General features: G+C 43.7%; 1 protein-coding gene across 1 annotated transcript in view; it reads right to left on the minus strand.

The window, feature by feature from the left end:
- The window catches only part of CTCF (CCCTC-binding factor), a 63,192-nt gene that overhangs the window by 45,171 nt on the left and 3,032 nt on the right, over positions 1–14,989 (minus strand). The window contains exons 2-4 of the mRNA XM_073578412.1: positions 3,208–3,992; positions 2,501–2,671; positions 2,184–2,317 (exon numbers count right to left, since the gene is read on the minus strand). Of these exons, the coding sequence (XP_073434513.1) occupies positions 2,184–2,317; positions 2,501–2,671; positions 3,208–3,982 (1,080 nt within the window). The 5' untranslated portion in view covers positions 3,983–3,992. The remainder of the gene's footprint in view (positions 1–2,183; positions 2,318–2,500; positions 2,672–3,207; positions 3,993–14,989) is intronic.

The following is a 14,989-nucleotide window of genomic DNA, read 5'->3' on the forward strand; positions in this document are numbered from 1 at the left end:
ATACCTTGCCCACACATTTAATCTTCTTAAAAGGAGATAACGCCTTCCGGAGCGGGAATATTTTACTCGTCCAACGTCAGAATCTTGTTGACTGATTCTATAAGAGAATCAAGCGACTCTTGGTCATTTGGGGGATTCTGAGGGACTAATGTGTCACTCAAATTTAGAGTCATGTTCGCTGCGAACATTAGGAGAGGGAGAGCGAGAGACAGAACTCGCCGATGCTGAAGCGCGAGCATGACTAGGAGCACCGGTGTACCGCCGCTGACACTAAGTCAGCGCTTCTCCCAGGGACCAGGACTCGACCCCATACCTCCAATCCGGTGCTCATACAGGCCGCGCTGTCCAGGATCCTTCAGATCTCATCCTCCCAGGCGATGTAGCAGAGCCGGAGGAATTCTTAAAGGGGTATACCTCAATCGATCCTCCCTATGGGCAGGGGGATGGAGAGGCTATGGGGCTGATTCAGGGCATCCGAAAGCACTCCTCAAGTCTTCTCTTTGCACTCCGTGTGCTTGCCCTCGTATCCGTGTGGGGAGACCGGAACCGTAAAGGAACAGTCGCCCAGAAGAATCAGGTAGGCCCCAGTCGTCGCAGGAAAGGGTTCGGGGAGGTATACTCCGCGTTCTCGCCTGTTGTTGGTTCGGGGGAGAGTGGGCCATTGAAAGGAACCGTTGCCCCCTTCACTCCGTTAATTAAAAAATAAAAATTTACAGAAAATACAAAAATGAAAATAACGGTGGGGTCTGAAGCCAGACCCAAGTGCCTCCTACAGACACTAAGTAAGAACTGCGAAATTCCCAGCCAGCGAGAGGGTGTATACTGCAGGGGAGGAGTTAACTTTTTTCTGTGTTCACTTAGTGTCCTCCTAGTGGCAAACAGCATAACACCCATGGTCTGTGTCCCCCAATGAGGCGTAGGAGAAAATCCAATAATAGCTGATGTAGTCTGATGTATTTGGGGGCATCAACAAATGATTGTTTATCAGCTCATTTTCGTCCAATTATCATGTACGGTAAGTTTTTCATAATACACATGGAACGAGACTGCCTTATATTACACACTTTAAAGCGATCTCTGGCAATTACTTTGAAGTTCTAAGTTAGCAATGGGTAAAAGAAAATGAAATACAGTCGTGGTCAAAAGTTTTGAGGCTGATAATTTTTAGTTTTCACAAACTTTGCAGCTTCAGCAAACATAGAAGCATCTGACTAAAAAATTTAAAACCACTGATGTACAATAAGCATTTAATACGTTTTTAAACTTTTGACAAATACATCACGACTAGTTCCAGTGATTTCCCTTACTCCTCCAGACTTTTTGCCCTAGCAGCTGGATATCGGCTTCTGGGCCAAATTGTGCCTGATGCCTCAATCTTGTCTAACAAGTGCTTGGAGTTCATCACAATTTCTGCCTTTGTCTGCCAGCATTTTAAGGTTTGAATGCAGGTTCTCTATAGGCTTGAGATCTGAGGAGTTCCCTCGCCTAGAAATGTGAATGTTTCCTTCAGACACCAAATTACCATCTTTTTCCCTGTGACATGGTTTCCCTCATGTAGAAAAATGCATTGTTCATCACCGCTTTGCTCCTGGATCGCTTTAAAAAGTTGCTCTTGGAGGTGGTTTAGATCTCATGCTTTGTGGCCAGGTTCTTAACACAACTGTGAGTGGGCTGAGGATGCATGACTTGCCTTGGCGGAGGGCTCACAGTAGTGCCTTGTGCTTGTTAATACTTTCTCCAGAGAAAGCTTGAAATGACGCAAGCAGGTCATTTTGTGGCAGGGTTAAAATTCAGTGTTTTTTTTTTTTTTTTTTTAACATTAAAGGAGTTGTCCACTACTAAGACGTCATTCTTTATCTAAATGTTTGGCCCCGATAAAATAAAGCCTATACTGCCCTCCCTTGTCGGCACCGTACCAGTGGTGTCAGCACTTGCTGTCACGGGGTTCTCGTTCAGTTATGACACGTTTTAGTTGTGGACAACCCCTTTGAGTTAATGCAAAGTCCTTTCTTGCTATGAAAATTAAGTTAGACTGTTGAAGGGTTAAAAAAATGCAAATTGCTACTAGAGGATCTGAAGTAAACTTTGTGAAAAATAAAAATTTGTCAGTCTCAATTTTTGGCAACAAATGGACTATATATAAAAAAAAAAAAAAAAAAAAAAAAATTCACACTTTCACGTACCTCAACACTGGCATAATCGCACATAGAACATTTAAAAGGTTTCTCATGAGTATGTTTGTAACGGCGATGTCTGACCAACTCGCCACTTGTCACGAAGGCCATGTCACAGTCCGGACACTTATGAGGCCGAGTACCTAGTAATAAATGAGCAGATAAGCAACATTATAGGACATCACCAAAAAGCTGTACTGAAGGGGAGATTTTACACAAGTACATCTTGAACAATCTTGGGAATTTGATATTTTAAAAAAATTCAATTTATGATGTTTATGGATATGTAATATAACAGTAAAGAAAAACTGATGAATAAAGCCAACCTGTATGAGTATTAAGATGGTTCCTAAGCAAGGTAACCGTTCTAAATGCCCGACCACACAGATGGCATTTGTGAGGTCGTTCGTCGGTATGACTCTTCATATGGCGATCAAGGTTTGAACGTCTTGGACAAGTATAACTACAAAGTTCACACTGAAAAGTTTTCTTTACACCTGAAAGAAAAAACATATACAAATTAGACAAAAGCTCATCTGCCAGACGCAGAGCATTAAAGGACATCTCAGCGTGTAAGAGATTATCAAGCACTTATCACTTTTGCATTGGGAAGCAAGTGGTGCTAATGCTACACACAGAATGACGGGTATTATGGCATTGTTCACTTCCACATCGGGAGTGCACGATACTCGAGGATTGTGCCGGTGTCCCGGCAGGTACGTGCAGATGCGACATCATTAATGCAACTCTCCTCTCACTGCAGAAATGAGTGGCATTGGTCAGACCCAAGGGTGTCATAACAGGTTGGGCCGAACTAAGCCTAATGTGTAACCTTTATACCAACAGGTATAACAATGCCACACAGAAGTATTTGTGTATTAGACGAGTGATTCACCTTTACATGTTAGACATTTTATTTAAAATGAAACGTCAGTATTGTTCCAATTTTACAGTGAACAACAAAGTTCAAGGCACAATGGCTGAATTGCGGTTCCTTCCCCCATCACCCCAAAAAAAGTTAAGATTACTGCACCTTTCTTTTTAATTTTTGTTGGTTTAGGGGGCTTCATATTTCCGACTACTTTTTCTGCGTTCACTTCGGACAGCAATCCTTCCTGCTGTTCCTCTTCAAAATCATAAACTGAAACGTCAACGTCCTTCCCTTCCTCTGTGTAGCGCAGTTTACTTTTCTTCAATTTCTTTATTTTTTTGATGGGTGGTGCGTAATCGGGATCTGTTTGCCATATTGCTTCATCTGGTGACTGGAGCTCCGTTTGCTCTAATGTTTCAACTTCACCATTTGCTCCAACCTTAACAACTTGGAAACCCTCTGGCAGAGGCAATGTGTGACAGATCATGGGTTCTCCTTCTGTCAGAGCCTCTTTGACCACCTCATTGTCGTACGCTGCGTGAAGCTCACCCACTGAGGCAGCCGTAACGGGAACCGCTACTGGCACCTGAACAAGCTGGAGTTCTCCTAAATTAATTGGCTGCTCCTCCATATTTACAACTTGCAAGGTAATAATTTGTGTATCATCCACTGTAGAATCACCCTCTTGGGGGACTACACCCTCCATGACTTCAGTCTTCATCTGTAGTATGGTAGAGTCAAGCTGCTCCATCATTACCATCTGTACGTTGCTGCCAACATCACTGGACACGTCACTCACGTCTGTCTGACTCTGGACCAGAACACAACCATCTTCGTCTGCGCCTCCCTCTTTGCGTCTCTGATAAGTCTTTGTTTCTTTTCTTTTCAGGAACGACTCAGAATCTTCCACAATGGCTTCTGCCATCTCGCCTTCCATTTTTAAAAAACTAGAAGAAATAAAGATGTGAATGTAAGATATATCATTGTATAATGCAGATTCAATACATAAGATTTAAGTCTTAAAGGGGATTTCCAGTTCCAGAAAACTAGTCTGTGGCTATGGTATTTTTTTTATTTTCACCAGTTTTACTTTTTTTTTAATCTTTTATAAACATTTTTAGCTGATTGCAGGGCATGTTTGCACAGAGCAATGGTCAAGAACAGGTCTTCATATTAACATTTTTTTCATAAGGCTTTATACCACTGCTTAAAAATGTAGTTGTGGCTTCCATTTGACAGGATCGGTCCCCTTGACCCTTTTCCACTCACAGGATTTGTGAAAAGGCTGTAACTGTGGTTTGGGCAGCATGAACCTCCTGAAAGTTTCCCTTTAGCTGAATGAAGCTAAAATGCAATGCCATCTAAATGTCAAAAGTAAGGAACCCCTTCAGTAAGCGCACACACCCAAAATTAAAAGGTTGTCAAAAACAGACATTCTACAAGCTGTTAATAGTACCAGGGACCAATGATTTACTTAAAGAAGCTGCAATTGTTAGACAGGAGATGTGTGGAGTCTTCAGCTGCAAAACTAGAGGCTCTTGAAATCTTTTGTCCCTTTATCTATTGACTGCTGTACGTTCCATACAGGTGTCGACCACTTTCTATCATTAGTGCCCCTATCCCAAAACTGACTGGCACTTCTGTCCATACAATGGCTACTAAAGGAGAGACATGTGAGAAGACCATTAAACTCCTCCAGTAATAAATCCTCCTCATATTGGAGAAAGCTGATGGACTGGTCCGGTCACATTCTTCTCCATCAGCAACAGTTTAATGGACAAAAGTGATGCTCAGTTTGTGAGAAAAGCTTCACTAACGAGAGAGAAATTGGCCAACCCCTTTAAAGATGTCTTGGCTTTATTTCCCCTTAAGAACCCCTGAATATACAAGTAAATGTGCTGTACATCATAACCCCAATCACTGTCTTCCCTAGTTCCCAGCACTGCTCCTCTTTTGGCCCACGTCCTGTAATCAGACTAGACAGCCCTCGTAGGGGGGGTGTGGCTGGCACAGAAGTCACTTTGTTAAGTTATGCCTATGGAGCCTTGTTTTACAAACACACTGGAAAGTTGAGTAATTCAGTCACTGTTTTTTTAAGATTTCTTGGCTTTTTTTGAGTATACCTGATCACGACTATAAATTGCCGATGAATGTTTAGTTGAGGTCAGAAAGGGGTGAAAAGGTATTGAAAGTTGAACTTCTTACCCATTCTTAAAATTATATATTATTTCCTCCACATTTCCTTCACAACTGGGAAAGACACCCCAAATTTTGATCTCATCCAATCCTACCAGTTGACTGTATTCAGCAAACGGGTGACTAATTTTGGGGTCGTTTTCTTTACAGGTGCAAGGAGCCCATATAATATCACAGTGTCCATTCCTCCACATTTATATAATTGCCCTGTAATGTTTTAATTTCCTGTTCTGTCCAGATGTCACCGTATCACAGAATTCCAAGCGGAGGAAGTTCACCAACCGCCATATTGGGACACCCAAGTGATGGGTGTCTCAATATGGAAACTGCTGCTGGTACCAACCTATTGCGCGGTACCACCAGCGGAACACCGTCGCACCACACACTCTATACGCCGTACGTATCACACTCACGCAGCCTCTTGCGCGGTACCACCAGCAGAACACCGTCGCACTGCGCTTGCGTGAATTCCACGCAGGCGATCATTCGGCTGATCCCGGCGACAGATGTGTGACGTGTCTACAGGCAGAGGAAGCCGGTCGCATTAAAGGGGTTTTCCAATGAATGAAAGATCATTTTTAAAATGGTCTTTGCCTGACTGTGTACGGAGCATACCAAATCTCCTGGGCAGGGGAGGAAGCAAAAGACAATACTGACTTTACAGCAAAAGATCGCAGAGGATACATTTTGTGAGGAAAAATATTTCAGACTGTTTTTAAACATTATTTTACTTCACAAAATGTATCCTCTGCGATCTCCTGCTGTAATGTCAGTATTGTCTTTTGCTTCCTCCCCTGCCCAGGAGCTGTGGTATGTTCTGTACATGGTCTGTACATGGTCAGACACAGGAGTGACAGAGCAGAGGGGGGAGACAGCTCAAACGGGACAGCACATGAGGGGAGAACACAGCACAGTAAGGCCTGTTTCACACTTCCGTTTTTGTGTCCGCTAAACGGATCCTTTTCCGTTTTTTTGACGGAAACGGATGCCAACGGATCCGTTTTTAAAAAAACGGATCCGCGGTAACCGTAATGGAAGTCTATGGGACAAAAAAAACGGATCCTGCAAAAAATGGCGGATCCGTTTTTTTACGGAAAACAACGGATTTTGACGGATTTGAAAAAACGGAAGTGTGAAACAGGCCTAAGGAGACAGCAGACAAGGGGGATAGCACATGGGGTAGACAGGTCAAAGAAGAGAGCACAGACAGGAAAAGTCAGCACATGGGGAAAGAGAGTGGATAGGTGGGTGAGCACATGGGGGGAGGGGGGGGGGGGATTCTCAACGCTGCGAAGCCTGCCCCCATTGTGACATTACTGCCCTCCCGATGTGATAGCATCCAGCCTCCATCTAGTTACAGATATTCAAAGAACACTGACATTTTATTACATCCGAGAAGTGTGGCAAGTTTTCAGTTTTTACTCACTTTGATATGATTCTCAGTGAAAAAAAATCCATACTAAATCAGTCATAAAAGGTATGGTGTAGTCCAGGAGACTTTTTTCTGCCAAATTACAATCATATATGGAAGCCTTTAGACTTTTTTCATGATTTGTTTATTTTTTTTTTTCTTAACTTAAAGATTAACATTTTACAAAATGTGCATTTGGACAGGCTGAAATTCACTGAATGAATGCTCATAAGAAAGTCTGCTGCTGATCGTATAGTGTATGAACATGTTAGCAGTCTGCTGAACACTAAGTAAAGCGCTCATTTAAGTGACTGGACCATTTGTGGTGGCATAAAGGTCATCGCTATCTGCAGCACATTGCTCTGTATGGAGAGGGAACGTGCTGCTGATTACATGATACTATGGGGACAGAACTCTCATTCTGCTCTAAACCCACAGGTAAGTATGAATATGCCTAAAGGTCTAATTCTATGATAACCCATGGCTAATATTATATAATTTCGCTCAGAATAAGTATTTAGAATATACTGGTCTGAAATTTAACATGGGGAATGGACGAAAACAATGGGCATATGTCAAATTGATCAATGACATTGTTCTATTATCATCTTCGCAGCATATGGATACAGCAGGCAAAAATACAACATATTCTCATAAGTGATGGAGAGGTCTATATCAGGCCAGCAAGGGTATCATAACATAGAAAGTGGGCTGACTACTCTGGAGCAACTAACGCCCCCGCGACTAGTCAAAGCCCTAATTTGTTTTTGTTAAACATTTAACTTAATAATGATATATACACAGGGCTGGTTAGGCAGGGAATTTAGTCATAGAAGGTGAATGCTGCTGGGTTGGAGGGCATGGGGGGGGGGGGGGGGGGGGGGACCTGACAGGTTCCTTTTAATATTCAAGATCGAAAAATGCACAAGACAGGCACATCGGTACATCTGCAGACATATGTCGGATGAGTCTCAAGCAGTGTACAGTATCTACAGGACAATGCCAGGCCACATGTTGCTCGTGCTACCGTGAGCAGCTTACATACTCTAAAGTCCCTGTCTCACTAAGCAATCTCGGTTGCGAGATCGCTGCTGAGTCAAAACTTTTGTGACGTAACAGCGATCTCACCAGCGAGATCGCTGTGTGTGACAGCGATCAGCGAGCGGCCCCCCTGCCGGTATCGCTGATCGCTGCAAGAAACCTCTGGACATTTCTTTGGTCGCTGGTCTCCCGCTGGCCAGCACGCATCGCTGTGTGTGAAAGCGGGAGACCAGCGATCAGGTGTAAAAAATAAAAAATATAGTTATTCTCACCTTCTGATGTCCCGTTCAGCCATCCCGCCTCTCTCCACGCTCCGGTCCCAGTGATCCTTTGCACGAATGACCGCGAGACTTTGTTATCCCGCGAGACCGTGACATCTCGCGGTCATTCATGCAAAGGATCACTGGGACCGGAGCGTGGAGAGAGGCGGGATGACTGAACGCGACGTCGGATGGTGAGAATAACTATATTTTTTATTTTGATTCTATTTTTTACAGGATGGCCAGCGATGCCGGGCGCTCGGCATCGCTGTGCTGATCGCTGGTGAACTGTCTGTGTGACAGCTCACCATCGATCACATAGCGACTTACTAGCGATCCTGACACCTTGATATCGGTGTCGGGATCGCTGGTAAGTCGCTTAGTGAGACGGGGCCTTAAGGCTGTGTGCGCATGTTGCGGATTTGCTTGCAGACATTTCTGCATCTCTTGGCAGAAAACGCAGTGGAAATTCAGTGTGGATATTATACGTTTTTGATGAGTTTTTGTAAATCCATAGAGCTAAAGATATATTATAAAAAATAATTGTGATGTCATTTACTTTTTCAAGCTCTTCTTTTTCATTCTCCATTGAAGACCATAGTATTACATACCATGTTCAAGTTTATGTTTACACAAACAATATATATATATATATATATATATATATATATATATATATATATATATATATATATATATACACACACACACACACAGTGCCTACAAGTAGTATTCAACCCCCTGCAGATTTAGCAGGTTTACACATTCGGAATTAACTTGGCATTGTGACATTTGGACTGTAGATCAGCCTGGAAGTGTGAAATGCACTGCAGCAAAAAAAGAATGTTATTTCTTTGTTTAATTTTTTTTAAAATTGTGAAAAGTTTATTCAGAGGGTCAATTATTATTCAACCCGTCAAACAACCAGAATTCTGTTTGGTTCCCCTAAAGTATTAAGAAGTATTTCAGGCACAAAGAACAATGAGCTTCACATGTTTGGATTAATTATCTCTTTCTCCAGCCTTTTCTGACTATTTAAGACCCTCCCCAAACTTGTGAACAGCACTCATACATGGTCAACATGGGAAAGACAAAGGAGCATTCCAAGGCCATCAGAGATAAGATCGTGGAGGGTCACAAGGCTGGCAAGGGGTACAAAACCCTTTCCAAGGAGTTGGGCCTACCTGTCTCCACTGTTGGGAGCATCATCCGGAAGTGGAAGGCTTATGGAACTACTGTTAGCCTTCCACGGCCTGGACCGCCTTTGAAAGTTTCCTCCCGTGCCGAGGCCAGGCTTGTCCGAAGAGTCAAGGCTAACCCAAGGACAACAAGGAAGGAGCTCCGGGAAGATCTCATGGCAGTGGGGACATTGGGTTCAGTCAATACCATAAGTAACGTACTCCACCGCAATGGTCTCCGTTCCAGATGAGCCCGTAAGGTACCTTTACTTTCAAAGCGTCATGTCAAGGCTCGTCTACAGTTTGCTCATGATCACTTGGAGGACTCTGAGACAGACTGGTTCAAGGTTCTCTGGTCTGATGAGACCAAGATCGAGATCTTTGGTGCCAACCACACACGTGACGTTTGGAGACTGGATGGCACTGCATACGACCCCAAGAATACCATCCCTACAGTCAAGCATGGTGGTGGCAGCATCATGCTGGGGGGCTGTTTCTCAGCCAAGGGGCCTGGCCATCTGGTCCGCATCCATGGGAAGATGGATAGCACGGCCTACCTGGAGATTTTGGCCAAGAACCTCCGCTCCTCCATCAAGGATCTTAAGATGGGTCGTCATTTCATCTTCCAACAAGACAACGACCCAAAGCACACAGCCAACAAAACCAAGGCCTGGTTCAAGAGGCAAAAAATCAAGGTGTTGGAGTGGCCTAGTCAGTCTCCTGACCTTAACCCAATTGAAAACTTGTGGAAGGAGCTCAAGATTAAAGTCCACATGAGACACCCAAAGAACCTAGATAACTTGGAGAAGATCTGCATGGAGGAGTGGGCCAAGATAACTCCAGAGACCTGTGCCGGCCTGATCAGGTCTTATAAAAGACGATTATTAGCTGTAATTGCAAACAAGGGTTATTCCACAAAATATTAAACCTAGGGGTTGAATAATAATTGACCCACACTTTTATGTTTAAAATTTATTAAAATTTAACTGAGCAACATAACTTTTTGGTTTGTAAGATTTATGCATCTGTTAATAAATCCTGCTCTTGTGTGAAGTTTGAAGGCTCTAACTTATTTGCATCTTATCAAACCTGCTAAATCTGCAGGGGGTTGAATACTACTTGTAGGCACTGTATATATATATATATATATATATATATATATATATATATATATATATATATATATATATATACACTCACTGGCCACTTTATTAGGTACACCATGCTAGTAAGGGGTTGGACCCCCTTTTGCCTTCAGAACTGCCTCAATTCTTCGTGGCAGAGATTCAACAAGGTGCTGGAAGCATTCCTCAGAGATTTTGGACCATATTGACATGATGGCATCACACAGTTGGCGCAGATTTGTCGGCTGCACATCCCTGATGCGAATCTCCCGTTCCACCACATCCCAAAGATGCTCTATTGGATTGAGATCTGGTGACTGAGGAGGCCATTTGAGTACAGTAAACTCATTGTCATGTTCAAGAAACCAATCTGAGATGATTCGAGCTTTATGACATGGCGCATTATCCTGCTGAAAGTAGCCATCAGATGTTGGGTACATTGTGGTCATAAAGGGATGGACATGGTCAGCAACAATACTCAGGTAGGCTGTGGCGTTGCAACGATGCTCAATTGGTACCAAGGGGCCCAAAGAGTGCCCAGAAAAAATTCCCCACACCATGACACCACCACCACCAGCCTGAACCGTTGATACAAGGCAGGATGGATCCATGCTTTCATGTTGTTTACGCCAAATTCTGACCCTACTATCCGAATGTCGCAGCAGAAATCGAGACTCATCAGACCAGGCAACGTTTTTCCAATCTTCTACTGTCCAATTTCGATGAGCTTGTGCAAATTGTAGCCTCAGTTTCCTGTTCTTAGCTGAGAGGAGTGGTACCCAGTGTGGTCTTCTGCTGCTGTAGCCCATCTGCCTCAAAGTTCGACGCACTGTGCGTTCAGAGATGCTCTTCTGCCTACCTTGGTTGTAACGGGTGGCAATTTGAGTCACTGTTGCCTTTCTATCAGCTCGAACCAGTCTGCCCATTCTCCTCTGACCTCTGGCATCAACATGGCATTTCCGGCCACAGAACTGCCGCTCACTGGATTTTTTTTCTTTTTCGGACCATTCTCTGTAAACCCTAGAGATGGTTGTGCGTGAAAATCCCAGTAGATCAGCAGTTTCTGAAATTCTCAGACCAGCCCTTCTGGCACCAACAATCATGGCACGTTCAAAGGCACTCAAATCACCTTTCTTCCCCATACTGATGCTCGGTTTGAACTGCAGGAGATTGTCTTGACCATGTCTACATGCCTAAATGCACTGAGTTGCCGCCATGTGATTGGCTGATTAGAAATTAAGTCTTAACACACAGTTGGACAGGTGTACCTAATAAAGTGGCCAGTGAGTGTATATATATATATATATATATATATATATATATATATATATATATATCCAAGCCCAAGGTTTAGTAAGGAACAGGTGTCAGTCAGATACCCTCATTAATAAAACAGTACATGAAGCGCTAAATAAAGACACAAACACAAAATCTGTATGAAACGCATATCGGTCTATATTTCATAAATTTTTTTTAAAAATTGCGTGGGCTCCCGCATAATTTTCATAACCAGCAGAGATAAAGCCGACGGCTGATGTTAATATTCTGGGAAGGAGCCAAGAGCCATAAAGGTTCCCAGGCTATTAATATCAGCTCACAGCTGTTTGCTTAGAGTTTACTGGCTAGTTTACAAGGGAACCCCAAGAAAAAAAAATTGACATGGGGTCCCCTATAAAATCGGAACCAGCAAAGGCTAGGCAGACAGCTGTGGGCTAGTGATGAGCTAGTTGAGTATACTCGTGTTTTCCCCGAGCATGCTCAAGTGTCCTCCGAGTATTTTGGCGTGCTCGGAGATTTAGTTTGTGTCGAAGCAGCAGCATGATTTGGGGCTGCTAGACAGCCTAAATACATGTGGGGATTCCCTAACAAACAGGCATTCCTCACATGTATTCAGGCTGTCCAGCAGCCGCAAATCATGCAGCTGTGCCAACACAATCTCCGAGCATGCCAAAATATTGGGAGGACACCCGAGCATTGATTATACTCGCTCATTACTACTGCGGGCTGATATTAATAGCCTGGGAAGGAGCCATGGATATTTGCACCCCCCAGGCTAAAAACATCAGCTCTCATCCGTCCCAGAAATGGCACATCTAATAGATGCGCCAATTCTGGCACTTAGCCTCGCTCTTCGCACTTGCCCTGTAGCGGTGGCAAGTGAAGTTCATATTTGACGGGTTGATGTCACCTTTGTATTGTCAGGTGACATCAAGCCCACAGCTTAGTAATGAAGATGAGTCTATAAGACACCTATCCATTACTAATCCTATAGTTATATGGTAAATAAACACACATCCAGAATAAAGTCCTTCATTTGAAATGATCACAGACTCCTTTATTGAATCTTAATTATACTTACTGAACGCCTAATCCCCGACACCCTCGTCTCCAGCAACAAAAATAAAATAAACCAACATATAATACTATCCTGTCTGACATAGTCCATTTAATATCGCGTGTCCCACGGCGTTCTCACGTGTAGAAGTCACATCGAGAACTGTGACTGCTCATACTGGCCTCTGGCGATACACTGACACGACGTAATCGCTCCCGCGGTGTATCACTGCGCTGCCTTGAGCGTTCACTGGAGTTCATCAGCCCGCTGCTCTCACGGCACTACCGCTGTGTGAGAACTTTCTCAAGCAGCGGTGCTTTGAGAGCACCGGAGTTCATCAGCTGATGTACTCCGGTGAACTCTCACAACGGCTCAGTGATTACGTCCTGTAGTGTATCGCCGGGACCAGGTGACGTTGACGTGGGACACTCGGTATTAAATGACTACGGTGGACAGGGAGTATATGTTGGTTTATTATATTTGATTGCTTGCAGGAGACGTGGGCGTCGGGGATTAGGCCTGTTTCACACTTCAGTTTAAATCCGCCAAAATAGTGGAAAACGGATCCGCAAGCGGACTGTAAGAAACGTGGGTTAGCGGATCGGCGGATGTACGGATCTGTCGAAGGGATAGAGAAAACGTTACATGCTCCGTCCGGTCCGCTGAGCGGATGCCAAACTCTTGGCGGATCCGTACAAAAGCGGATCGAATGGACGACCATCCGGTCAAGATCCGCCAATAATGCAAGTCTATGAGGAAAAAAACGGATCCGCAAAGAAAAATGGCGGATCTGTTTTTTTTTTTTTTTTTTCAAATCGGCGGATCTTGACTGATGGTCACAAACGGAAGTGTGAAACAGGCCTTAGGTGTTCAATAAGTACGTATATGGTATGTGATGTCAATGTTTTTTTTTTACAACTGAACTCAGACGCCGGATGACGAGACTATTCTCCCATAATCAGCTCACTCTGTCTGTTGTATGTGACAGAAGACATAGCCGGATGGGAGTAGTAGTCCCATCAGACGACACCTAAGTACAATCACTATGGGCTGTTTGTCGCATGGGTACACCCACCCGCAGACAGATGCACACACCCATACATTCTCTGTTCACACTCACTTCCTCCTTCAGACATCATTTCCTTTGACAATTCTGCAGCAAATCTGGAAACCTTTTTGCACCTGCGTTTTTGCTGCAGATTTGACCGACTCAATGGTGGTCAATGGGTGAAAAACGCTGCAGATCCACAAAAAGAATTGACATGCTACGGAAAATAAAACGCTGCAAATAAGGATGGAAATTTGCGCAACATGTGCAGGAATCAGCGCAGTGGAGTCTGTAAGCCATTCTCCAACTCCAGCAAAATGGGCTCCAACTCCACAGCCCTGGCAGGAATGCCATTGATTAACATTGAAGTAATCCATTGCGTTTTTGGAGCATTTTAGCGCAGAAAAATTGCTGCAGAAACGCAACAAATTCACAACGCGTGCACATAGCCTAAGGCTGCAGCATCTCTGGACTTGTCTGCCATAGTGAACCTCAATGGTCAGTGATTACACAGGAGCTGCAATCAGCGGATCTTGATGATTTGGACAGTGCCAATAATGTTTGTAAAGCGCTGTGGAATTAAAGGCGATATATAAATGAGTAAAATAAATAAGTTTGCCCAGTGCATTAACCTTCCTCAGATGACCATTAATAACCTCAGTGATAGCACCCAAGGTTGCAAGTGCCGGGATTTCTGCATATGGCACTTATACTAAACACATCGAGCTGGTTTGAAAGTTTTGATTTCCATTTTCCCAACATTTGCATTTGAGTAACATGTCTCCATCCTGTGAGATTATCATAATTTCATGACTTAACAACAGAGAAAAAGCTGTTTTTGTTGCTTGTATGCTTTTTTTGTATGGAAAAAAAAAAAAAACAACCCTGTTAACCTGACAAAACTTAGAATATTGTTTACTTGTTCATGTTGGTTTATGGGTAATACATACACATATATTATGGTGTTTTGGATGGCAGTCAAATAGGTCCAGCAGAGAACACTATAAAATATGAACAGGGTCTAAAACATTGCCTGCACCAACAGCCTCCGTTGTCACAAATGGGAGAGGAAAAAAAACCCAACAACTTGCCACTAACGACAATTCTGGCCTCTACAAGCGTTGGCAGATGTGAAACGGCCATTGCCTGTAACTTCTCTTTAACAATTTAAGTTTCTTCATCACAGATGTGCCACCAGTTTCTTTATACTTTGTACTGGACCTCTGAGGCTACAACCGCACCAGCGCCACTGCCCATTTGCGACAAGCGCCATGTCTGCTCCGCCCCCCACTGGCACAAGGCAACACACACATCCGCACCAATAGCCCCCTCCATCACTCCACCTCCGAGG

Source organism: Dendrobates tinctorius, unplaced genomic scaffold (genome assembly GCF_039654945.1).
Source record: "Dendrobates tinctorius isolate UK_male_01 unplaced genomic scaffold, ASM3965494v1 ptg000059l, whole genome shotgun sequence".
NCBI classification, from domain to species: domain Eukaryota; kingdom Metazoa; phylum Chordata; class Amphibia; order Anura; family Dendrobatidae; genus Dendrobates; species Dendrobates tinctorius.